Consider the following 26317-nt stretch of genomic DNA (forward strand, 5'->3'; position numbering starts at 1 on the left):
CCCTCTCAGGGGCGCGGGCCGCGCGGGGCCCTGCCCGGCTCCTTCACACACACCCCGGCTCCTTACCCCGGGACCCGCGGTCACCCCGCGTCCGCTTTTCTGTCGGGAAAACTCCTTATGTTCTTTTTTCTTAAATACCCAAAATTAAAACATTTTGCGAGGGCTGCGTGTGAACGCGTGTGGTGTACCAGCCTGTTCCTGCCACGCCGTGCTCGCAGAGGTGTTTCGCGGTGTTTGTCGAGGGCAGGCAGACGCACAGCCCCAACGCATGAACTTAAACAGAGGTGAGATGGGAAGAGCCCGTGGGCTTTTCAGGATGGATTCGCAAAGGAGGCAGCAGACATTTGCTGTGCAGCCACGGAGACCTGGGGAGGGTGAAGTCTGAGGGCAGCGGTCTTACAGGCATTTTCTTACAGGACCACCTCTACGCTTGTGAGATTTTCCTGCTAGAGGCTCCCTTTGGGGAGCTGTTGCTTCCAAGTGGCTGTCGACAGATGAAGCCTTTTCTGCAGTAGCACAGATGTACTAGCAAAAGAGGTTGTAAGAGTTAAATCACAGTTTGTACCAGTATCCCAGACAGTTGTTTTTTTCCCAGGAAAGTTTACTCTATCTACTGCAGACTTTTGACAGGGAGAAGGTTTGGGGAAGCAGAGTATTTGCTGATAAAACTCACAGTGGTGGCAAACTGCTAGCTGTGAAGGACAAAGGTTTGAAATCTGATTCTTGTTCTCTCATCTGCTGCTGAGCTGGGAGCTGTTGAAGTAAGCTTCTGTATTTATGTTACATGACTGGTATGATTGCACACACCACAAAGAAATTAAGACTTCAGAAAGCCATTCTTCATGATGAATGTACAGGGGTTACATGTATGGTTTTCTAGAAAAGGGTCCAAATCGCTTCTCAATTATTTCACTGAAAATCAGAGCTAAGCTTAGATGGAGTGTGAGGAGTTAAAGCAGTATTTGGAGAGGAGAATCAGGCCTGTCCAGTGGAGTGCTCAATTGTGTTGGTGTTCTGAAACAATAAAAATAAGGGTTGTCTTGATATTAAGTATATGGAAATATGTGTGAATTCAGCTATCCTGAGAGACACTAGTTGCCTGGATACCTTGAATCCTTCTGAAAAGCATGTTTTTGAAATCAAGGATAGCTGCAAAGTGGCCAGCGTAAGCAGCCATCAACATTGCACACCAGCCCAGTCCATGTGAACCACGGCAGGGGAGACAAAGCCAAACCTGAAAATCAGTTTCATTGAGTTAGCTAATTGCCATGACTATAACATGCTGTGACAGCTCTCCTGCAATCCAAAGACACAAATTAGACCTTCTTGAGAATTACTGCGACACGTAACAATAATCTGAGAGATGAACTGTGATTGCAGTGGATTCCTCGGGACAGAGACAGGATTTTTAAGTCGCTTGTTTTTCCCTAATGTCTGTGACTTGCTCGTTTTCTATATTGCAGGGTCTATTGGGGGCTTCTTGAGTGTGTTTGAGGGCACGTTGTGTTTAGTTTTACCTATTCTTTTAACAAATTGTACAAAAGATTCTTTTAACTTAAAGGAATGTTGAAGAAGTATTTCTATTTTTCATTTTGCTTCTTTTGTTCACTGAATAAAGTACTAAACCTATTTAGTTTTAACTTTTTCTTGTTTAGGTCCTAATGAAATAGGTACTGAAATCAGCATGGTGCTTTGTTTTCAAAGGAGTTTTAGATTAAACTCAATAAATTAAGGCCTGATGTTACAAATATAAGAGCACAAGGAACTTCACATACAAGAGTGCTCATAAGTTTTAGTAAGGTGCTACTTATATCAGTAGACTTACAGGTATTATCTAGAAGACCTAATTTTATGCATTCAAATCATGTTTACTTTAAAAACATTCCTTGAAAAATTCACCATTGCTACAACTTAATCCATTATTTTCATCTTCTGCCTGGGTTACAAATTAGCAATTTTTAAATTAGCTGCAGGTCAGGTGGAAGTTGTTCTCTGTACTTTAATGTTCAGAAATTGTTCCTGCTGTACCATCTTTTTTTTCCTAGGAGTCAGGACATTCGGACTCTGCTTCCAGCTTTGACTGACTTGTGATTTGATCTCTCTTACTAAATTCCTCTACATTGTGAACTCCCATTTTATAAGGTATGGAAAATCATACTTAACTGCTTCGCAGGGGCTTCTCAGCAGGGCAGATAAAAATGAATGATTCAGTGAAATGCAAGTGATATAAAAAAATGTGAAATTCAGATTAATGCTGTTCCCAGTGTGCATGCTACTGTTTTGTGGTGGGTTTTTTTCCATTTAAGTTCAGTTATAAGGTGAAACTGTACATGAGAAAAGAACAGGAATGATTTCCTACTGCCATTTAAGTTGGAAGTCTAGTGTTACTGATTTTAGTGGAAGCTACCATATGCTCTTCTGTCTTGACTTCCAGAGTGCTTCCATGGGTATGTCTGAATTGCAGAAGCTAAGGTAAGTTAGCCTGCCCAGAGGTCTTGGCTACCACAGCCAGGCTATCTAGTGCCTCAGCCTGAGGTAGTTTGATTAGACTGTCTGAGTTATCTTCTCCGTACATGGCACACTGCAGTAGGCATATCCCACACAGCACACACTTCAGGACACAGTCAGATTGCCCCAATTCCACTCATGTCCATATGCTTGCTTGCTGGCTGTACATCTGCAGATGTAGATCTGCACTTTAGTGACGTGTGTGCCGTCTGAATCTCACCCTTAACAATTCTGAGCAAAAATAGATGCTTTGTAAAGCAAGAGGCACCATGAGGCTGCCAAAAAGTGTATTTGTACATATTCAGAATAAGTTGTCTAAATTGGGCTTGTTACATGTGAACTTTTGTACGTCTCCATTCAGGATGGCACGCAAGTCAGACCAGTGATAAACAGCTCTGCTATTTGTAAACGTGACACACATTCAGCGATACAGACTAGAAGGAAGTATTATTCATTGTGCAGTCTGCATGCAGCATAATCACTGTGACCACAGTAACATGATGACTTGTTTAATTTACGGTAAGGCTGACATGCTTGCCTTGTTTTGTTGCGTGATCCAATGATGTTTTATCTCATGTGAACCCTAGAACCAGTCAGTGATTTTTTAAATCCAAGTGTGTCAAACGCATAGTTCTGAATAGAACATTGATCTGTTTTACACTGACTTCAGCTCCCTTCTTGAGCAGACAGAGAAGCAAGTCTAACGTTAAGTCAATGCAGAATCCATTTAGTGTAATCCCCTTGCTGAGAACTTCCACTTAGAGCACTTTCTGAGGAAGAGACCCAAAGCTTCATGAAGGGTAACAGTAACCTGGAACAGCTTGGCCTGGAAATGTCTTTCTAACCACCACATCTTTTTGTCGGCTACTTTATGCTCTAGAAAGTGAAACCACCAATTTATCTTACACTGATGGAATAGCCATAAAGTGGTTACGACTAATGGCCCTTTCCCTGCAAACACTGACCACATATTTAACTAAGAGAACAAAGTCCCATGAACTATGCTGCACAAGGAAATTCAATGCCACTCTAAAGGCATGAAGTTCTTAGCATCCACAGGTACAGACCCAATGGTCTGCTCTTATCCCGCTCTTCAACTGATGCAGTTGAAATGTCCGTATCAGCCTATATAATTTTTTCTGTATTGAAAGAAGCACAGAGGAAGTAAACAGTCTGAGTCCTCCTGTAGGTGTCTAAGCAATTTAACCTGCAAACTGGCACATCACCAATATCTGAAGATTGTTGTTAATAGCAGGGAAGGGTGTTCACCTTCTTTTAAGTTTTTCATCCTTCCTGCATTACGTAAGAGGTTAACAAGTTACTACACCCAGTCGAAGGCACTGTTAGGAGCTGGGTTCGACATGAGTACCTCTGGGAGGGAGCAGGACAGGTTTATGTAACAAAGGAAGAAAAGTCAGGTCAGTGAGCCTAAGAAAGTCTGAAAACTTCTCATGTACCTAACTATACCCTGACAGGCCTGAATAAATTGAGACTTTCCAGGACACCTAAACGCGCAACAGACTGCAAGACTTCTGTATTTTTTTTGAACTCATTAGAAGTACTGAGATACATATACTAAAATCAAGGCATTTTAAGTAATAGGAATGAAGAAACGAGAGGGCAATAAAAATTGAGATAGCTAGTTGATTTTTATGAGATACGGACATTTCCTTAGTTCAGAACTGTAAACAACGTATGATGTTTGTAAACAGAATGATTTGAAATTTCCCAAGCTATAAACCAGACAGTACCATCATAGCTATGATTTCATGATTAAAACCTACCCCTTATAACTGTAAACAGCTCTCCATTCTCACTACAAAGAATTATGAGTGATTTCAAAAATCTAGGAGACTGAGACACACTATTATTTCCCTATCACAGGGATCTTCTATATGTGCCATCTTTAATTGTTCAACTTGATAAAAATAAGCCATCTGAATTCAGAGCACACATTTTGCTATTAATATACAAAACAGTAATTTAAGTTACATGTATAGAAGGCATGTACCTGAAGCCTTTTGCCTTGAGGTAAGCAGTCTGCAAGAGTAATGCAGACGTACAAAGCAAGGGTAATAAAATGACTCTTACTTCCTGCCATACATGTCACACACATTTAGCCTTTTCCACTCCTCACGCTGTCATAACAGTTTCTGGGAACACAACCCAGCCAATATTAATTTTCTGATATCTACGTGGCGAATTGTAACCTCCGTGCCCGTTACTGGCTATCAACATCAATACAGTGGGGCAAACTTCAAGGAAAACGTGCATTAACCACATCTGTATATAACAGTTCTGTTTTTAAATTGGTTTATTCTAGTTCATATCTTATCTCATTTTAAAACTCTATAGAGCAGGAGCTATGTCTTATGTTTCTGGGATGCTCAGCACAGGACACTGAACATACGTGGGGTCTTTAGCTGCAGTTATCATACCAGTATTTATGACTGACTGTTTCTGTGTGTGCCAGTGCACACTGATGAGTCAGCAAAAGAGTAGAGCCTAGAATAAGATGTCTCTTTCCTTTCCAGAGAGGCAAAAGAGGGATGGAGCTCACAGCAGCAGGCTTTTTCACCAAACACTCCTTGGAGCTTTGCTGGCTGTGGTAAGTTAACATCTCCTGCTTTCTTTACTTTTTAAGTGAGTAGATTGGCTGCCATTCACAGAGACCAATTATCATTTCAGGAACAACTTTTTGGCGCCAGAACTGTTTATATGGAAAACAGATTAAAGCTAAAACCCAGCTACCATCATAATTTCAAAACCTAGTAGGACTCTAGACATGTGTTTCACTTGCTTATTACTGCTGTAATAAAAAGTACAGGGTATTCAACCAGAACATCCATGTTTATTTTGATGTGGATTCATTGTATAATCAACAGATTTTAAGCTAACATCAAATGTCTCACAAAAGATATTGCGTTGCTTTTAGAGCCCAGGCTCTTTTCTTTCAAGAAACATAATCAGTCCACATTAAAATAAATGCCAAGGTTTCAATTATTAATTTCTGCAATATTGATTTTTTAATATGACACTCAGTAGTGTATATTACTTTCCAAATTGAATTCTTATGCAGAAAGCTACGCCCCAGTATCATAAAGATACTAAGTTATATTCACCTGTGAATCATTCATGCATAAAAATCTATCATTTTGAACATAACCGTACAAGCAGTTAAAGTATCTGTGGAGAACATACCTTGTGTAAAAGCTGTAAGTTCAGACCTTAATCTGTTGCCATTGACTGTTCAGTAAGCACGTTCTACACAGCATTGCTGAGCTTTTTACAAACACAGCAGATAGAACACAGTCAAATAATTCCTGATCCAACTGAACAGAAGAATAATCAACAGAAATGAATATACCTGTGATGAGTGCACTGGTTGATATGCCCTTTAAAATAGGTACAAGTTGCTTTAATAAAAGAGTAGCATGCTCAGATCAACTTCATTTTTTTTTTTCCCCTACCACTGACTTGAGTATTTATTTTTTAATCATCATGAAGACAGAAGCTAGGATTTTCTGGTAACTAGGTAGTTACAACCACTACAACAAAGGATTAAATACACATTGGGAACTTTATTTTTACAATTCAGTGGTATAGATATTTACTGTATAAAAGGTAAAAAAATAACCTTACAAGTAAAAATAAAGTCTACATCTGAAATTACAATTTTACCAGCAAGCATGGAAAATTAATTATTTATAAATCACCACGTCCGCAAATTTTGCAGTGTTTTGATTACCATCAGCTTCATTAAATAGGAGGAAACACAGGCAAATATCTACTAAGTGACTTGCCTGAAGTCACGGTGAGTCAGTGGCTGAAATGAGAACACAGTCCTGCTCTCCTGCTTTCTACTCCCTGTGTCCTCATCACTGATTCAGCAAGAATTCAGGCTCCACACCACAGATCTTCCCTGGGTATAAGCTATAGTAATTGCCAGCAGCTGAAGAGTGCAAGAGAGAGGGTGATCCCCACAGGTGGATAACTAAAGTTTATGAAGGGCTGTCATTTTGGTATGGTAACATTCACACTACCAAGCAGGATGTTACATACCTGATATAACAAGCTGACCAGTAAGCTCACCGAGAGTGTTACTCCCTGATCCTGTCTCACAGAAGCCATAGTCTGGAACACTAATGCCCTTGTTCTTTCCTGTAGACTATCAACTGTGGCTGAACTACATATCCCGTGACCTGGTCCCCTCTCTCCTCTGGCAGCAAGAGTAGATCATTACAATTAGAAGTCAGTCTAGATTCCTTGTTTCTGTAATACCTATGACTCTTGTATCAGAACTGCAGCACTATTTGAAAAGGTATATTGATCACGAATAACTGTCAGAGATTATCCTTTTAGCTCGAATACTAAAATATTGCATTTTAAACAATTACCGATTTTTTTTTTTCTTACTCTACCACTAAGTGTTCTACAGACAACAGTTGAGTTACAGCTATGTTACTATCATATGGCTCTTATCAATTCACATTTATAACACAAGGATTTATTTTTAATAAACAGAAAATTTCTGGATAGTTTGTAAATTAAAATTCTGGGATACAGGAACAACCCACCTTTAACAATTCTTTGCGCATCTCTAAGTTCAATTAAATCACACTACAGCAAAACATTTCAAGCGTGCAAATTCTGACAGTGACTTCTGCAAGACATTTTATTCTGAAATAAACAAAGCCATCACTATTTGAAAAAATCAATCTCAGTGGAAGCCTATAGAGAAAAAACCTAACAGCTGATTTTCAGAAGTGAGGGAAAATTAAAACTGGTAAAATTATTTGTCTCCCTTCATTCCTAAGGGAGACGTTTTGTCAGCTTCCAAGGAACATGCTCATTTCACTGGCTGCATGAAGCAAGCAGTGCAGATTTAGGGGACAGAGAACTTCATGCTGTGAGTTTTAATGTTTTGCTACAGGTTCACTGTAGCAAAGTAGGTCTAGAAACACAGCAATGTCACATAGAAAAAAATAAATGCCAAGCTGCAGTGTCTCTTCAGGACTGAGTTCACGTTTCTACACGTAGATTCAATTTTTATATAAAACAAGTCACTAAACTTACCTGTAGTGAAACCCATTATGACTGGATTACTGCCTCCTAAATGTGATCTGCAGATTGTGGTCTGTCAGATATCAGATGATGATACATAAACAGCTGCTTAAAACCCTCTAATGCATAACATGAGCAACCAAGGAAAGAACAAAATGGAGAAAAATGAAAACAAACATTCGAAGTTAAGCTTAATTTTTATTTGGCAGTAATGAAAAATCACTGTGGCAATATTCTACAAGATGATCACTGGCATGTAGTTTTTTGTTAGGTGGCTATTGGATTACAAGGAAAATTGAAAAGTATTACTGTATGCTTTTAATATACAGACCATCCAGAGCCATTACTTCTTTACAATTTTTGTCTGCATTGCAGGCAACACAGCACAGTTGTAGAATCAGATCAGAGAATTCTCCGTGACATTGTATATTGGAGATGAGATTTCAGGTAAGTATAAGGATCCATTTGCACAGATGTAACTACAAGTTTGGGATCACTGCAGCATCTGTGTTTGTTCCTTTCTGCAGTATAAACCATGCTGTCATCTGAAGTTAGTATATCAAAAGTTTGTATGACAAGCAGAACTTCACCTTAACTAGAAGGTGAAAAGATTTTGCAAGTTTGCAACAATTAAAACGTGGGGGTTTTTTTTTCTTTCCCTTTTCCTGCTTCTCTGAGGTGCTTTTTAAACAAGTTAAAATAAATTTATGGCAAATGATCAGTATGCTGCGTCTGAGAAATATTTTCTTTGCATATCAAAAAAACTACCAGTTTTCCCTTCTGCAACACTGCAGATACAAAAAAAAAAATCTATTATTCTTAGTCATATTTCATGTTGTTATAAAGACTTTGGTATACTTCATTCCAGCCAATAAGTAATATATTAGAAAGTGAACAATATGGGAAAAGTAATGAGGATTTTGAAGTCAGTATTTTATTTTGGCACACTTTCTAAATATTATATAAGCTTATCATCTTTCTGTGCTACTACTCCATGTTTAAAGATCAAATGATATTTTGGAAAGCAGTTACATTCCGGCTTTGATTAGTGTAGCAAATGCTAATATGTATTTTAAAAATGCTTTGTATCAGATATTTCAAAGTCTATTAAAATAATTTTTGAAATGCAAGTTTTCACTACTCATTGAGGTAAATGGGGAAAAAAGATGCACCAAAAATGACGGAGAGGGATCCTGGGCTAAGGAACACTCCTGAATTCCCTTATTTGGGCAAAAGCATAGGCCACAAACAGGAATTTAGCCAGAGAAATGAATTCACAAAACAACTGTCACCTTTCAGATTTCCTTCAAATCAATGCTCTCACATCTCAGGGAAAAAAGGCAGCTGTGAATGACAAAGTAGGCAAAAGAACCCTAGCTGTCTGTAACTTACAGTCCTTACTAAGCTCTCCCATCCTTTAAGAGTTCCACATCTTTTTCCAGTCTAATGCCTTTTCCCAGGCAAACATAACCACTGAACAACAATCACGTACGTCCACGAGTTATATATACGATTACAGTATAGTGATATCCAAATTTTGGTAAAGTCAGCATAATTTACAGTCAAACTATGCAGGAAGTGCAGAGGAAACCAATTCCCCCATCTATTATGCAAAACAGTTTGCTGAAAATATGAAGAAATCTTCTCCTGAGAGAAAAATCAGCAAAGTAGAAAAAATAAAATGCACCTTCCTTGAATTTTATTTTGACTCGGCCTCTTCATCCACAAATTCAACTAGCGGAGCGTGTCTGTTGGCCTGGGCACCTTCTCGGAAATTAACCTTTTTTATCACTCCTGCCTTTGGAGCCCTTATGGTATGCTGCATAGAAACAGATCAATAGTGAACCAGCAGAGTACTTTTTTTTTTTCTTCTCCTCTCTCTCGCTGTGTCCAGCAAACGCTAATATTACTCTTTGGTGCAATTAGAACAGAACACACTTAATTAGTTCCTCTGACACATGTATATTTATTTTAAACTTTCTTTTAAAATGTTATCCTAGACCTTTTTCAAGTTTTATTTTCTCATCAATATTTATTTTGATAAGTATACTGGGGACAAAAATGCTATATAATGTTCTATTTTGAAGTATGAACAGCTGAATATTATTTTACTTTACTAATACTTTTTGTTATTACGATAAATACCAGGCAGAAATAATACAGTTTTAGTCCAAAACGTTAATCATATAGCAGATTTGTTCCCTTAAGAGGAATCTGCAGATTTACTAAAGATATTTTTGTTTGCTGGCCAGGAGGGGTCTTTATTGAATAGATATTTGGCAAAATCCAGATGAAATACAAATACAGCTACTAGTGACAGTAAAGGAATAGTATGTTTACATACCAATCCCCAAATTGGTCTGCTTGCATTGTATCAGGTTAGTTTTCCATTGAAGTTTTGTTTCTTGGTAATTTTAGTTTCTTGGTAATTTTTTGTTTCTTGGTAATTTCTAAATAGGGTTAGTCTAATATCAAAACATTTAATATCAGGTATTAAATATCCTCATATCTAAGCAAGGATTCCTTTAAATAATAATTTGCTTTTTAAATTTTACATTTTATATTTCAATAACATTGAAAAAAAGAACAACAACTCAGATAATGTCAGTCTGAGATATCAGCTGGAGAGGCACAAACATTTAGCATTCAATCGCAAATAATTTTGGGTGTGATTTTTTAGTGCACAGCTGTTGTATTTCATGTAATTTTAGTGCAATTTAGAAAAGGACATGACAAAGGCAAATTCTCTCAACAACGTTAATTCTGTTACCACAAACTGAAGTTTAAAATAAACTAAAAGGCAAACCAAACCAGTTCAGCCTACAAAAACTGTAATTCAAGCAATTTGAGCCACGGTCAAGCAATGTGACAAGATATAATGGCCAAAATACTAGTCCACTGAACGCCATGTGGACAATTACAAAGAATCTTTAGTGTGCTCTTGGTAAAACTTTATGTAAACAATAATAAAAAGATTAGAAACAAAAAAATCCTGGGCATATTTACAAAGTCATCATTAGCTAGATTTCTGCATGAAGTAACTGCAGACATTACATATGCTTATATCACAGACAGTGAGCAAGAGATATACCTAGACAGTTTTCTGCTAGAAAAATGAAAGGATTCTTGATTTCTTGGGAAGGGAGAGAAGGACTGACGAAGCTAACCAAATGAATGTTAAACCATCTGCAGAATAGCATGGATTATATAATCATCATTTGTTAATAAAATAACAGCAAATATAATCCTCTAAAATCTAGTCAGACACAACACTTGTTTTACAGCATATAAAGGGATACTGACATCTGCAAGCTACAATCTGCACCATATTTCAATAATGCAACCACAAATAATTAAATTATGACCAGATTTTTATTTTCTCAGTAATTAAAACCTTTTCTATGTCACTCACCTCCATTTTCATAGCTATCATAACCATCAGAGGGTCTCCAATCTGAACCTTATCCCCTGCTTTCACAAACACCTACAATTCAAGAGAAAATTAGGAAAAAATCATGCATGTCTGTACCATTAAAAATCATCAGCTGGATCGTGGCTAGCACAATCCACTGAGTGATTGTGGTTTTGCAGAATAGCCTCGTAATATCTTTATTATAGTTGAACTGGGTATCTGACTTCTGTAGATAATACCCAAGGGGAGTCGGAGGCTACAGAACAGAGGTTCAGTAGCAGCTAACAGGATGACCAGGAAGCCATTTATGTATCAAAGAAGAAACACTAGAAGAGACAATGTATATTCTACCCTTTCCGGGCTTAAGAGCTTCTATTTTCAGAACCTCTTCCTGGAGTCAGTCACTAAAGTTGTTAAATCCAGAAAGAAAATTGCAGGAGCCACCTAGTTTTTCTGCAATAACATTGATTTAGAGTGTTCACTCAGCATGTAAGAGATCCACATTCAGTGTACTCCACCCTGTGAAAGGGTTCATGCCTTTTTATTGCTAGTGGAATCCTTTAGCTACTAACCTCTCCTGGAAATCTCTTTTCTTTTGAAACTTTTCCACTGTACAGAAAAATACACAAGATTTGCTGAGCTACAGAAAAAGAAACAAACAGAAACAGCAGCAGTGAAACACGTAGCTTAACAAAAAAGGCATTTCTGAATATTTCTTTTTTTTCAAGTGCATCTAGCATCTCAGTCTTCTGGTTAGATGAAATGGATCAAACAGCCTTTAACACTTCAGGGAATTTTGACTTAGAAGTAATTAAGATGAAGAAAAAATTATTTAAGTAGTAGGATTAGTTAAATATTCAGACCTTCCAGAGCTCTAGAAAAAGACGACTATAAGCCTGAAAAACTCTTGGGTGGCTGCTGAGAAGTCAGAGTAAACAGGGCTTTTTCCAGTTGCGAGAAGCCACTCAGCACTGACATTCTGGCCCTGATTCTTTCCTGGCAGTACAGAAGCAAGCACCATTTCTGGAAGAGTGAACTTGGATATATATTGGAGAATTCGTTTCCTACCCGTATTATTATAATTACCTTTTCAACTGTGCCTGTCATGGGTGCTACAGCACCACTTTGCATTCCCGCCGAACTCACTGCAGATAGGTACTTGGGTACAGGAAGGCCAATCTGAGCACTACCTTCCTACAGAAATAAAATCAATGACATATGAGTTAAGAACATAAAATACTACCACTAGTAGACATGTTGGCATACAGGGAAAGAACAGCTTTAGTTAAATCAGTCAACTGTTTAGGGTGGCAGACTACTGGGGCCAGGGCAGCAAAAAGACTGTGGGCATGCTTACTACTTTGCCAATGTCTAAGTCCTTAAAAGCCACACCTGCTGCTGCTAAGGATCAGCGAGGAAGGAACTGCCCCTGTGAAAAAGAGGCTCCACATGGACCTTTGTACCAAACCCACACTTTCCCTATTCACGCAGCAATGGCACAGAAGGTTTTAGAAAATGAGTAAAGGCTGTTTGCACAAGGGGTAGGCAGGTTGCTGCAACGAGTAAAAAAAGACATCGGCATCTTCATCGCCAAGCATTGTCAATATGAGCGTTTCACAATTCAGAATAAAATGGATTCAGTGCGAAGTTTAATGAAAAATTCTCACCGTTATTCAAAATCCCCTAATTCCTCTCAGACTTGCTACCCAGTTTCCCAAAGCCTCGTTCTCCCTCATATCCTACTCATACCCTAAAACTCCTGTTTCTTCTAGATCCCCCACCTCAGACTCCACTCTGATACCACAGGAAAACTGAGCTTTGCCATTCCAGCATGAGTTATTTTGTCCCCATCATTGGAGCAGCAAAGTTTTCACTGCATTCTGCTGAAAGTCTTAAGGGGCTCGGAGCTAGAGGTTAATTATTGAAACTAATACATAATAATTTACTTATTTCAATTACATTTTTATTGAGTTACTTTAAGACCCTGTAATCTTTTTAACTGCACATAAAAAATTACCAGCCTAATCATGCAAATTAGGGTGTCTCCTCTTTCAAATGCTATTATTCATGCAATGCAGATAATGCCATGGTAAGTCATAATTCCTATTTTTTAATATTAGCTGAAGTTACCCTTCCTCAGACCAATACCAATTTCTTTCTTATCATTTAATATTAAAAATGAAATACACTGAAATAAAAATACAAGTTACAAGCACTTTCAAATAATTGTCAGCTTGAAGTAATTGCTACTGTTCTATGACAAACTTAGATACTTGGCCATTTTAATATTTTGTGTTCCCCCCTCCCAAATCATCATTTGCAACTCTGATTCACCTAACTGTATTTTATCTTTCTAAAAGTAATTCATTTTCTCACTCACTGACCATAAGCAACTAACTTCTAATTACAGCTATAAATCCAACAAGTATCAAAACATTATGGGCCAATGTAAGAACTTGAAATCATGATTCTCTTTCAAATTCTCTTGTAATTTATATTGTTCATTTGCATGGATAAAACTCTGAACTTTTATGCTTGCGATAATAAAGAAAGGAACTTTACCGGAAAGAAGAGATAAATGGTGTTGTCCAAAATGACCAATTTGGACTTACACACTGTTCCATTTAATGAAGACCTCAAGTAAACTGAATCACCTTCATTGAAGATCTCTCCAGAAATCAGGAACGTTTTATCTTGAATCTGAAAGTTAAATGCTTTTATAAGGACAAAGCCTAACCCCTCATGAACAATAAACCAAAAGTTAGTATTTGTGGTATACACTCATAACCTGTGATTCTTCATAGGTAATTCTGAAATTTAAAGAAAAGAAATCTTTTTAAATCTTATGTATCCTTTATTTTTCAGTTAACAGACTGTATTCTGTATCCAGTGCAATCAGCTCAGGAGATTAGCTAATGTGCTCTCCCAGGACAATTTTTATCATAAACTATGCAACAGCACTCAGCAAAATACAAAGGTATATTATTTCTCAGGAAAACCAAAAAAATCAGAATATTCAGTTTAGTGATGCTACTAGAATCCAGTATTTTTAATTTGTCCTAGCATCTTGACTTTCTTCAAACTGAAAAATCCATACTATTCAGCTGACAACATAAGATTCCACAATGCTTTCCAAAAAACAGGTAACTTCCTCGCTCTTGGAAGCTTATAATACAAAAACTACAATATATTCAGTAAACCTACAAAGGAGCAGAGGAGAGCAGTAATGGAGACAGTGTCAATTAAACACCAAAACTGCAAAATGAAGACCAAATGGAAAGGTAATTTATTCGTAGGTCACCCTTTCATCTATGTCAATGGAAATTGCACCTCTGCCACAACTTCAGAATACAAAGACAGTAAGAATATGAACAGAAGTACATTACATTTAACTGATATTTTTGGTTTTGAGTCTAACATCACTGAACAGAGAATCAGAGACTTGTTGGTCTTTCAGGATGTTACGAGATAAAATTCAGTCTTCATTTATATCATCGCATACTATTTTTCCAGTGAATGAAGACCTTACAACACGCATTGAAAGGATACTGTTGATCTCATACTGATCCCTGAGGGAAAAAAAAAAAATCATTCACTTGATCAGTATCCTCAGCAGGGGTGCAAATTAGGGCAACACCCTGGGCAGCGCTGTGAGTGCTTGCCAGTTCCATGGCCCAGCAACCTGCTCTAGTTGATTGGCCTCAGGACAGGTTTTGTAGCACTCCAGAGGCAGTGTCTTCCTCATGATCAGCTCCCGATTCTGTTTCTCCATCCCTTATCTCCAGCTTCCATTTCCATCTCAATTGCCATTCCTCCTTCTTCCCTGGGAGTCTACATTCTCCCCGGTTGCACTTCTCCTCCCCAAAAGGCCCCACTCTACGTTCCTTCCAGCCTCTTTTTATTTTTTGCTGACATTACTTATATGAGATAAGCCTAAAGTGTAAAAGCTCTCCTGGCATTACGTGTGTAATCAATACACTCAAAATAAACTGGGTATTGCTTGAGGGATACGGGTTATCTCAATATTCGTATCAGTAGAAATAAGGGTTTGAGTTACCCAACATGTGGTTATACACATAAAAGCACAATGATTTTCTCACTATTTTTCTAGTATGCTCATCTCTATACAGTCTAAGCAGTTCATAAATACCGACTTATTCTCGTAATTCCCCTTTTCTCAATATTGGAAACAAGCTGAACTACAGAGAGACTACATTCTCGAGCATGCAATCATTCTGGGTGCCAAATCTGAGATAAAACCCATTCGACTCCAGATGATGCAAGAAGGATATTCAACACTCAGCAAAATACAACCCCCATAAGCCACACAATTAAGAGGCTATCACACATGCACACACAAAAATATCTATGTTTAAAGCATCTGGAGTTGTATCCTGTAGGATCTTTATAGTGTAGACAGACAAAGAAGCCAATTTATTGAAAGAAGCCAAGAATTGAAATCATTCAATTCTTTAATCAGAAGATTTACTAGTCTCATCATTCCTCATCTCATTTGGCAATCACTTTCCAATTTCCATCTTAAAAAAAAAAGTGTTATCTTATAGATAATGCTCTAGAAAGCTTTTATTTATCCCACAGGAGATCCATCTCATGCACAGAATAAAGCAGGAGTCCTGTGGAAGAAAAGTCTTTTTAAATGCAGATTTAAATCTAACTTCCAATGTTTTAGAAAGACAAATTTAAGGAAGAGAGAAATCAAGAGTAAGATCTTTAAATACTGGAAAAACAAATGCTTTTCTTAGCCTTTAGTAGCTCTTCCATGCCAATCCAGCATCTAGCAAAGATAATTTCAGGCCAAAATAATAGTCTACAACAACGGCTGCAAGCAAACCAAAAATAGAATCCTGTATCAGTAATTACCAGGCACCTTTAGTAACAGCTAATACCAAGAGAAGTCTACAAGGAATGGATTCTTCATTTACCTAATGAAGTATCGGAAAAAATTGGGACTTGTACCTGCATGTTGTATGACCCTTCTTGATTGTAACTTACAGCTACATCCACAACTGTTCAATAAAACAAAATATGTATATGTGAGTAGATTTAATTATAGGATCCAGAGAATAATGACATATAAACAATATTTAGTCTCTCTTTCTTGATTAAAAAAAAAAAAGAGACCTACCAATACTAAGAACAAGTATTTTTAGATTAGCTTAGTACACACTGCAGATTTCATACTGAATTCCAGACAACTTGTTTTTCAAAGATGAACACCTGAAGTTATGCTCTGAAATCTGTATTAAGTTATCTGGATGGAAAACAGATTTTTGATGGGAAAAAGCGCTGAGCACTTTCACACCAAAGTGAAGTTAAAAAAAAGTCAATGGCACTCAGCTCTTAAAAATCTCAACCTTACTCATTTAAATGATGAACATTAGTAGTGTCATTTGAATTTGGTTTATATCTCCTCAAGATCTAACAGTGTGGATTAATCATGCAATTCTGTGAATTCCCAGCTTAAATTGCATAAAAACTCACACTGCTTCTATTTGCTGTTTCTTAGCCTGAATTTTCAAGCACCAGTTGAAATAGCTTTATTCATCAAGTATCTCCTTTCCCTCCACACACGTTTTTATTAACTTACTGTTTTCCCCATCCAGCAGAGACAGTTTTCTAGTATAACATATATTTATTCTTCTACCAGTGCTGGATGCAAATGGTGAGAATTTATCTAAAACACAAAATATACAGATACATTACTTTCATTCTACTTTTTTAAGTACAATACTTAAAACTTACACCATAAAATCAATGTCCTACTATTACTACCATCATACTTATATATTTATATTGCGCATGAAAGATTGGGGAACCACTGTAATAGACAGTGACAATCCCTCACTCAAGCTTCAACACTGAATAAACTGAGGCTGTGCAACCTACAGAAAACGTGACACTAACAACAATCCTAAGAAGGATATTGACTGTTCTCCATGAACACATCCTTGAACAGGACAAGAAAGTATGGGAATTCGACTGCAACACAGCAGATTCAGATTAACCTTTAGGTGAAGGTTCCAACTGTAAGAGTAGTCAAACATGGCAGCAAGTTGCCTGGGAAGATTGAGGGTCTTCTATTTCTTGGTGTTTTTGAGAATGGATCAGATATACAGCTATCAGATATTGCCTGATTAGTTCATCATCTCTTGAAGCAAGGGAATAGTGTATGGGAATCTTTCCAATGCCACTCTCCCATGCTTCCAGGATAAAGTGGAGGAGTAAAGAAAATTAATGAGGTTGTTGGCAGCATATATTAGATTTATATGAAGTTTTTATTAACAGCAATCACATGCCCCACTGGTATAGCCATATATTAATGGTGTCAGAACTCAAGAATGTTCAGCTCCTGGAGTCCTGTTCATTCCATTAAACCTTACTGCCTCTCCCAATCCTAGCTGAGTCAATTTTACCTCTGAAGACCTTGGGCCAACTGTAGGAATAATAGTGACAGATACTCACTGTTTATGCTTGTAAAGAGCAAAGAGTACACAGTGACACTGATTATGAATCCCAAGGTCTTTCAGAAAGGGCTTATCTGAAGTGCTGTGGGAAGCACAGACTGATATATTCAGGTGATATATTCAATATCTGTCCCTTAACAAAAATTAGTGTGCTCTGTGTGTAAATATCTGACAGATGCCAGAATGCAGAACCCTGAGCAGGCACAAAGTGAGGCAAAAAGGGAGCACACAAATTAAATAATTGCACATGAGCTCACAGCACTGTCTCATCCAGTCACAAGTAAAATGAAACAAAAGAATGATCCTTACCATCTGACTGATCTCTAAAAGCATCTGTTAGCATTTTCTCTTTCAGTATGAGTCCTAGAGCTGCCTGACACATAACTTCATGTGGGGTTGCCTTTTTGGTTGGAAACAGTTCATCATGGTGCTGAGGAATGAAATTAGTGTGCACATTTCCAGCCTCAAACTGTGGGTGTCCTGACAGGCTCAGTAAGAAATCAATATTAGTGCTTAATCCTACAATCTGTAAAGAAAAAGAAGCGTATTGCCAAATTGAAATGAAGTTATGAATGAATATACAGCTTTCTGCTCAACTTATGCATAGATGATAGAGGAATCTTTCTTCAGACAGCACCATCAAAACACAGAGTTTATCAATAAAATGTAATTAATTCAGCTGGTCTGTTTTATTACTGATGAAACCATTGCTTTTAAAAAGAAAAAAAAAACAAACCAAGAGTAGCTTTCTCAAAAGCACTGTTTTCAAAATGCTACCTTTGTCCACTGTGAAGTCAAAGAAAGTTTCCCAGCAATAGTAACGGGAGGTAATTTAGGAAAAAAACCCTACTATTTCAGAAAATCATGCTCTGAGTATTTAAAAGAACATTCCTAATATGAAAAGTGCCTCTTATTAAAAATTACTTAAAATAGTTTCAGATATTCCATATTTGATCTTTTGCTAATAACAAATGGGAACAGTGACTTTTATGAATTTACTAGATACTATCCGTTTCCTGTAGTGCAAAATACCTAAGCAGTCAACATGAAAATAGAACTAATTATTTTAGAGAAATCAGTGAAACTGATAACAAAAATAAATAAATTGTGCTGTCAACATTTATTGACAAAACTACTAAGAGAATTCTGAAAAAAAACAAGGGAATTCTTTTATCTCTTTCACTTGCAGTAATCTTCATTTTTAGCTAAAAACAATAGTGGGCCAAATATTTTCAGTACCTCAATCACATTTATGTTGTTGATTTAAAAGTGTAAATTAATTCTGCACAAATAATATTCAGTCTCACCTCAAGTCAAACCTTCTGAATTCTGCTTTTGAAAATATATACCATACCTGTAGTTTTTACAGGGGAAAAGGGACCGTTTCTTAAAAAAGAACTGACAGCATTAAATATTCTCCATTACTTCTTTACCACACATATAGTCTAAAAATTTAATTGTTTTTATAAATTAGAAATTACAAGCAAACATCGTCTGACACAAATTCCACCTACAAATTCTTTTAAGTTTGAGAAAGCTCATGCTACAATTGAAAATGTTGTTGTTTAGCCTTACTGTTGTACGAAGTCCCAGCTGCATCATCCAACTGAAGATACCACAAACTTCAGAAAAATCTGTGTAAAACTGGACTTCACACTTATCTCTACTCACTCCACCAATGAAAACAGTTTGCAAATTAGGAAAAAATACAGCCTCTGCAAACAAATAACGGTTCTGAAATGGTAGTGGCAATGCAAGCTCCCTCTTAGAAACCACTTTTGTTTTACTGTAGCATTTCATCCACATTTTGTTAGCTCAAGATGTTCACAAAGTTAGCTCAAGGTCTGAAATCATACTGGGTTCCTTCTACTTACATTATATTGATGCAAACTGTATCGCAGCTTTCTCAGTGCTGCTTGACGATCTTCAGCCCAAACAACTAGCTTGGCAATCATTGGATCATAATGAACAGAAACCTCATCACCTAAAATATATATTAAAAAAAAATGCTGTAGCACTAAACCAAGTCTTTCTGAAAGTTGGTAATGCATAGTACTGCACACCATACGGCATTAAACTCTGACACAATCGATGGCCGCATTTCTCTGTGTCCTTAAAGAACATTAATCTTTCAGGACCTGGCATTTCAATTGCAAGGACAACTTCAGTACAGACTTTTGTAGAGGTAACATTACTCAAATTCACTTTTCTTTGTTGCAACCAGAAAGCAGGATTGATAAAATTGTGAGGGGAATATAATCAGCATGATCCAATGGACAGTAATTTGGATACAGGTAAATAAAGAGGTAAATAAAATATTCAGTGATTGACCAAAAGTACATGGACAATCACAAGGAAGAGTAATTCTGTAGAGACTTGTCTCTATACCCTGTGAGACAAACTTACTTAGGCCAAAGAGGGAAAGGCTTACAAAGAAAAGCTTTTGATGTGAAATATTTCCGATTACACCACTGCCTTCAGTTTTACCTTGTCTGACTCCAGTTTCTATCCTGGTGAAACTATCAGGTGGTGGGGTGGATAAGTGTAGCAATGGCCCAGCCCCTGGCATAAAGTTATTATTAGGGTCTTCAGCATATATTCTAGCTTCAAATGCGTGGCCTCGGAGCAGAATCTCTTCCTGCATTAGGGGAATCTTCTCTCCTGCTGCAACCTGAAAACAATAGGTTTTTTTCTTTAATGCAGGATCAATATTCTGGAGTGCCAATGTATGAAATATTTAATATCTTTCTTCTAAACACGAACAACTAGAAAGCACATTAAAAAAAGTGCAAGGAGAAAAAAGTGGTAGGTCATAAAAGGCTAGTTCTGAAGTTATTCCGTCCTTTTCTCTGTGAGTCACCAGTCACAGGATTTTGAATTATTATTGTGTAAATCGACCTCCTAATATTTCACAGAGCTAAAACATAATGGAAAAACAGTCTAATTTTTTTCTACTGGTTATGGCAAAAAATAATTGTTTAAGGTAAAGTCTGGTCAACTAAGACAAGATTTTATTAGAGAAAAATTGCTCCAGAAGCAGATGGTAAAATGGATTACTGGCAGCCAGCACTCTGGCATACGCTGTTGATTCGTCTGTATACTGTGTATGCATTTAAGGGAATGTTTCTCTAAGGGGGTTTCTAACAATTTAAGAACATTTAATGGGGAAGGAAACATCATTTTATTACTCAAAGGAATTCACATTACAAATACAGGAATACCAACAAACACCAACAACACACCAGTTTGAGACTGAAAAAAACAGGGCTTTTAGGGACAAAATAATACAAGAAGCCTGCTGCAGTTAAACACAGAGGAGACCCTTGACCAGGACGCTACACAATTTCCACCTACATGGGAAAATACAAGATCCTATTAAAAATTTGTAGCAATATTTCATCTTCTTTTTAAGTGTCGGGGGTTTTCCATACGCTGCCTTCTGCCACCAAACTATGAATTTCAGCAGAGACAGCGGAATATAACTTAGTCTTCAAAGAAAGAGTAGTACTATACAGATTCACAAAAATAATCTCTCCAAGAACTGAGACAGATATATTCTATTTATTGACTCATTAAGCCACATGCCAAGACGACTGAACCTTTCCACCTTCTCTCTTCCTTCCAGTATTGTTTGATCCCTGCTCCAACTCAGCACTCAATGCTCAACCCAGATCAGGAAGCCAAAAGCTCCTCCTTTTTGCATCAGCATTTGCCATTTTAGTTTTCTTTCTGGTTACACTAAACACTCCCCTACCTACTTAAGCTCAATGTGCGCTGCTGTCTTCACTTTTGGATTTATCTAACCAGAACTGTTTCTCATTTCCAGTTCCCTAAGGTCCAAAACTTCCTGTTATCATTCAAACATGTGAGTAATCTCTGCAAATTAAGGGTGTGAGGAAATAGCCTGTTTCCAGTCCACATGACTATACATTTATTTTAGAATGTGACTATACTGGTGTAACACCAACACATTTTTCTGAAGAGTTTTCCTCCTACAGCCTGATCCAAGAATGATTTTTGGGCCAGAGATACATTTGAACTAGAGTTTAAAAAAAATTTCAGCATGGCAAGGGAAAGATCAGGACCCTACTTCTCCCAGTTTCCACATTCTCTATAACCTCTCTAAATATACTTTAAAAAATGTTTTTCTCTACACAACTGGAAGAAGACTTTGTTGCAATTCAGAGCATCTACACAATGCTCTACCATCAAATACAGTAATACGAGATGTTCCTTCGGAGCAAAGGAAACTACCCAATTAGCTGAACAGGAGATGAGGATCTGAAAACCTATCTGGTCTCTCGTACACAATATCAAAGAGCACTGCTCACCAGACAAGAGGAACTCTACATGTAAAATCAATTAACACTTACCCTAAGCTGCCATTCCACCAAGTCTGTTCCGGTGATCATCTCTGTAACTGGGTGCTCTACTTGCAGTCTGGTATTCATCTCCATGAAGTAAAAATTATGTTGGGAGTCCATAATAAATTCCACTGTTCCTGAAGTATTTAATAAAAGGGCACTTCACCAAAACAAGACTTTTTCAGAATGGACGCCTAAGACAACTGATTTATGCCAGGACAAGACTATTATTTCTAAACCAGATACGCTAAATTTTATTAAATTCTATACAAATGATCTTAAAGGGTCACACAATTGAGGTCTGAAAACAGAAGGGTTGTTTCCTCGCACATTTACATATCCTGTGCTCGTTAGTAGCCATTCTCTTCCACAGTAAGAGCTGCATTTTGTTAGAGCTGTAAAAAGTGCATGAAGACTCTTTGAAGTATTGTGTATACGTACAGGGCGTGTAATTATTTTTTAAAAATAAGTATCCAAAGAAAGCAGTGAGAAAAGAAAAGTCACAAATAATTTTACCAGGTTATTTTTCATCTGGGAAATAATGTGGACTTTACAGACAGTGAGTTGGGGGTTTGGTTTTTTTTAAAGGCTTTACTGTTTGAATATAAAGTATTATTCTTTGTATGCCAAAAGAGAAATTATTTTTCCTTTGCTCTGCTCAAACTTACTAACGTTCATAATGCTCACTTCCCAACAACAATCCAGTTGATTGATTTATCTGCTCTGAAATTTTTTCTATTCTTCAGCTGCCACTGGTCTTGAGCTCAGACCAGGTATGCTAGTTTAAATTTGTAATTACATCAGAATTAACTATGTGATTACTTGCTTAAACCTCAAAAAAATTGGGGGATGTATGTCATACTCTAAAACAATCAGATGCCATTTGCCTTGAGGCTTGAAGTCTTACTGAGTTAAAAGCGTACCTCTGGAGCAGCCATACCTCCAGACTTACCTGCTCCCACGTAATTCACTGCTTTAGCTGCTTTGACAGCAGCTTCTCCAAGGCTCTTTCGAACTTCAGGATTAATTCCTGGCTGTAAATAATAATACAAAAGTTTATAAAGTATTGTGAATTTTGGTGATATTAAACCTACTATGCATGAATATTTTGCGGTATTCAGCAACTGTAGTGAAATCCTAATCAATGTTATACTTGAAATCTATATAATTTTTCCCTGAGAATTATTTTCTAAAGAAAGTCATTTTTTCAATTAAAACATCTTCTGCAGCAAAATGAAAACAGGTACTGAGAATTACAAATAAATTACTACCCGCTCAATAAATTCGATGGGAGTTAGCAATTACTTTAAAAATACGCCAGTTCATAAAAAATATTTTAAGAACTTTCTGCTCACCCCTGGTGCCTCTTCAATGATCTTCTGATGTCTTCTTTGCACACTGCAGTCTCTTTCAAACAAATAGACTGCATTGCCATGATGGTCACCAAATACTTGGACTTCAACATGCCTGTTTCATAATAATAAATGGTTCAACGTATTTCAATAAAGCCCCAATCCTGCGACTGACTTCACCCAAACAGGCTTTGAACTTGTATGCAGTCCTGTACACTTCAGTAGGACTTCTTACAGGTTTAAGTGTCTGCCCTCAAATAGCCAAAAATGTAGAAATGAGGCTGCTGTTACGCAGGATTTCAACTGTTTTAGACCTCCTCAGTCTCCTAAATGAAATAGGATTCTAAATGCTGGCTACTGCAGTGAAGCCTCATAGGCCATAGGATAAACAAGATACATATCTAAAGGCTGCTACCTCTTTATTAGTTATTTTATTATAATAAAAGGAAAACCACTTCATTATTATTTGATAATGATGATTCCCCTCATAATTTACTGCGTAGCAATTCACAAGGGGCAGCAGCCCTGGCTCAGGAATAACATTGTTTATTTCAACATGCCATTTCAGAGGACAACTATTAGGTGGCAGAACTTCATTCTATATATAAAACTAAGAAAAATCCGTCACCATTCTGATAATCCTCTGATGCTGGCAAAAGAAATTCCCCAGGAATTTAATGAGATTTTTCTCATGCCCATCTGACAGCATAAGCAGGCCCTCAGTCTCTTTAGAATAAAGGCTTGCTTTATAGTGATGCGTCAAGAAAAACAGATGTAAAGTACAAGAGTATCAAACAGACCTGTGTGAGAAGTTCTTTATAAAAAATAAATTAGCTCAGTTTCACAGGTCAGGCATGAGGTAAAGACTATCACTTCTGTTTTAAATATCAAAATAGAGAAAGATTAAATAACTAGTTTAGGACACCTGAGGGCAGCAGAAACACCACGACAGCTTGACTCAGGTCTGTAGTTCAAGTATTACAAAGTGATCTTTTTTCTAGATGTAAATTGAGTTTAGAAAGCTCACTCAAGGAATGAGTATTGTCATTGTATTAATGACATTAATATCAATGTCATTAAACGTCACTGCCATGTCTCCCAAACAGCAGTATTTTAATTCTTATCATTCAAAACAAAGTCACTACAAGAAATTCAATACATTATTAACAATTTTGACTAAATTAACACCTCCCATAGTGCAAATAAAACACACAAGACCAATTTTCATCCCACTACTAAAACAGTTATGTTTAGTTAACAGTAGAATAAACATTAGTGTTTCTATTAAAACATCTATTTCTCACCTTGGATTATCTACAAATTTCTCAATCAGCATTGCATCATCATTGAAGGACTTCTTTGCTTCTCTCCTAGCTGATTCTAGCTGGTCCAGAAAGTCCTTTTCTGAATGAGCAATTCTCATGCCCTAAAATACAAAAAAAAAAAAGCATATCTAAATATCTAAAAATACGGTACACAATAAAAATCCTTGTTGCACACAAACAGGTACATGACTAAAACAGCAAGGAATGAGCTTAATGATAACACTGTTCCCTTCTTTCTCAAACTTCAGCAAAATTGTGTATCAACTTCCAATAAGATAAGCCTACTAAGTCCCACTGAAAGTGCCATTAGAAGTGTAAAAAATAGATATTATCATTCCATTGATATGGATGAGTACAAAATTCAATTTTATTCTTAAATATCATAGAAATTTTCCAAGATTAGCAGAGAAAAACTGATTTCATTAAAAAATAAATATAGCGATTTTGGAAATAACTAGAATTCTCTATCATGCCATTTTTATACAAATTTATTTCAGAGTGAAATCAGATTTAGACAGGGAATTCACCATACATTTAAAAGTGTCTAGACACCAAATACTTCAATGGTATTTCTAATCACTTCTTATGCAACATTTAAAACTGTTAGCAAAAAAAGTCACAGAAGTTATCATAAAGTAACAATTTAAAGTCATCTAATTTCACACAAACAAATCCATAGGACAACTTTTCTGCTTACGTGAATTACTGGAGATCCATTGAAATAAACAAAACTCTTCCAATTTATACCAGCTAATTGTCTTGTGCCTGGCTGCACAACAAATGGAAATGAGATTTTATAGTGCTAGGTTGGACATTAATAATAAATTTTAACCAAAAGCAGTTTTCCAGTTTCTTTGTTTTCAAAGATTTCTTTTAGAATATTCAGTTACAGATACCGAGACATGACAACTTTACACCATGTGATAAACAGATTAGTTCCTTTACCTTCCCTCCACCTCCGCGAACAGCTTTAATCATTACTGGATATCCTATTCTCTTGGCATGTTCCTTCAGACACTCATCTGATTGATCTTCTCCATGATAACCTTCAACAACAGGAACGCCAGCAGCAGACATTATAGCTTTGGAAGTGCTTTGACAGAACAGTTTTATGTTTAGAATGATAATAGTATTTTTTTCTTACTTTAAGCTCCAAACCTGTATATGTTCCCAATGTTAATTCTCCTCACAAAAGTAGTTCCGCTGCCCTCAGTGGGACTACTTACACAAGCGGGTTACATATGATTTGATTGTCATTAATCAAATGTTTCAAATTGAGATCTTTTTCTCCAAGCCCTCCACATAAAAGTGGTAGTAAGTTTCAGGCTTACTGTTCTTTCCTATCTTTTGACCCATATTACAGAGGCCAAAACCTAACATTTTCAAATTGCAACACTGTATGCTGCCAAAACTACATTTGAAGCTGCACAAAGGCAAAACTCTTTTCATGATACAGGCTGGATTCACACCACACATAAAACACTCGAGCATAACAACTATAACTTCAAATATGCATGCAAAACTAGTTCAATTACAGAGGTAATTTACTCTCACATTAGGAAGTGATAAAAAATTAATTCTCTGAAATTAGTATTACACAGTTCATGTGTTGGTACTAATCTTATTTCCATATTCTTGATTTGTACTTCATACCCTGGAAACACTTCTTTGATCTAAGTAACTAAGAATAAGATCCTCTGTGATGAACAAAACTTATCACCCCAGTTTACATGAGCCACAATAACCCCTGATGATATGGTGTTTCTTTTCCACCGTTCTTTTGACCAATATACAAGAATATGGAAAT

General features: G+C 36.8%; 1 protein-coding gene and 1 long non-coding RNA gene across 2 annotated transcripts in view; one reads left to right on the forward strand and one right to left on the reverse strand.

Annotated features, from left to right (window-relative positions):
• The first annotated feature begins 2052 nt into the window (after positions 1 to 2052).
• LOC103914979 lies at positions 2053 to 5260 on the forward strand. The gene is made up of 3 exons (XR_663498.1): positions 2053 to 2142; positions 5043 to 5116; positions 5197 to 5260. It is a non-coding gene; the product is annotated as an uncharacterized LOC103914979 (long non-coding RNA).
• A 2494-nt stretch (positions 5261 to 7754) lies between these two features.
• Positions 7755 to 26317, reverse strand: part of MCCC1 (methylcrotonoyl-CoA carboxylase 1 (alpha)) — a 29176-nt gene continuing 10613 nt past the window's right edge. Inside the window, exons 6-19 of the mRNA XM_009321737.1 lie at positions 25456 to 25603; positions 24490 to 24611; positions 23189 to 23300; positions 22786 to 22867; positions 21843 to 21970; positions 19957 to 20140; positions 19344 to 19453; positions 17779 to 17995; positions 16593 to 16679; positions 15962 to 16011; positions 13547 to 13684; positions 12071 to 12178; positions 10985 to 11056; positions 7755 to 9391 (exon numbers count right to left, since the gene is read on the reverse strand). Coding sequence (XP_009320012.1) covers positions 9272 to 9391; positions 10985 to 11056; positions 12071 to 12178; positions 13547 to 13684; positions 15962 to 16011; positions 16593 to 16679; positions 17779 to 17995; positions 19344 to 19453; positions 19957 to 20140; positions 21843 to 21970; positions 22786 to 22867; positions 23189 to 23300; positions 24490 to 24611; positions 25456 to 25603 — 1678 coding nt within the window. The 3' untranslated portion in view covers positions 7755 to 9271. The remainder of the gene's footprint in view (positions 9392 to 10984; positions 11057 to 12070; positions 12179 to 13546; positions 13685 to 15961; positions 16012 to 16592; positions 16680 to 17778; positions 17996 to 19343; positions 19454 to 19956; positions 20141 to 21842; positions 21971 to 22785; positions 22868 to 23188; positions 23301 to 24489; positions 24612 to 25455; positions 25604 to 26317) is intronic.

The sequence above is a fragment of the Pygoscelis adeliae genome, unplaced genomic scaffold, assembly GCF_000699105.1.
Source record: "Pygoscelis adeliae isolate BGI_AS28 unplaced genomic scaffold, ASM69910v1 Scaffold223, whole genome shotgun sequence".
Classification (NCBI taxonomy): Eukaryota; Metazoa; Chordata; class Aves; order Sphenisciformes; family Spheniscidae; genus Pygoscelis; species Pygoscelis adeliae.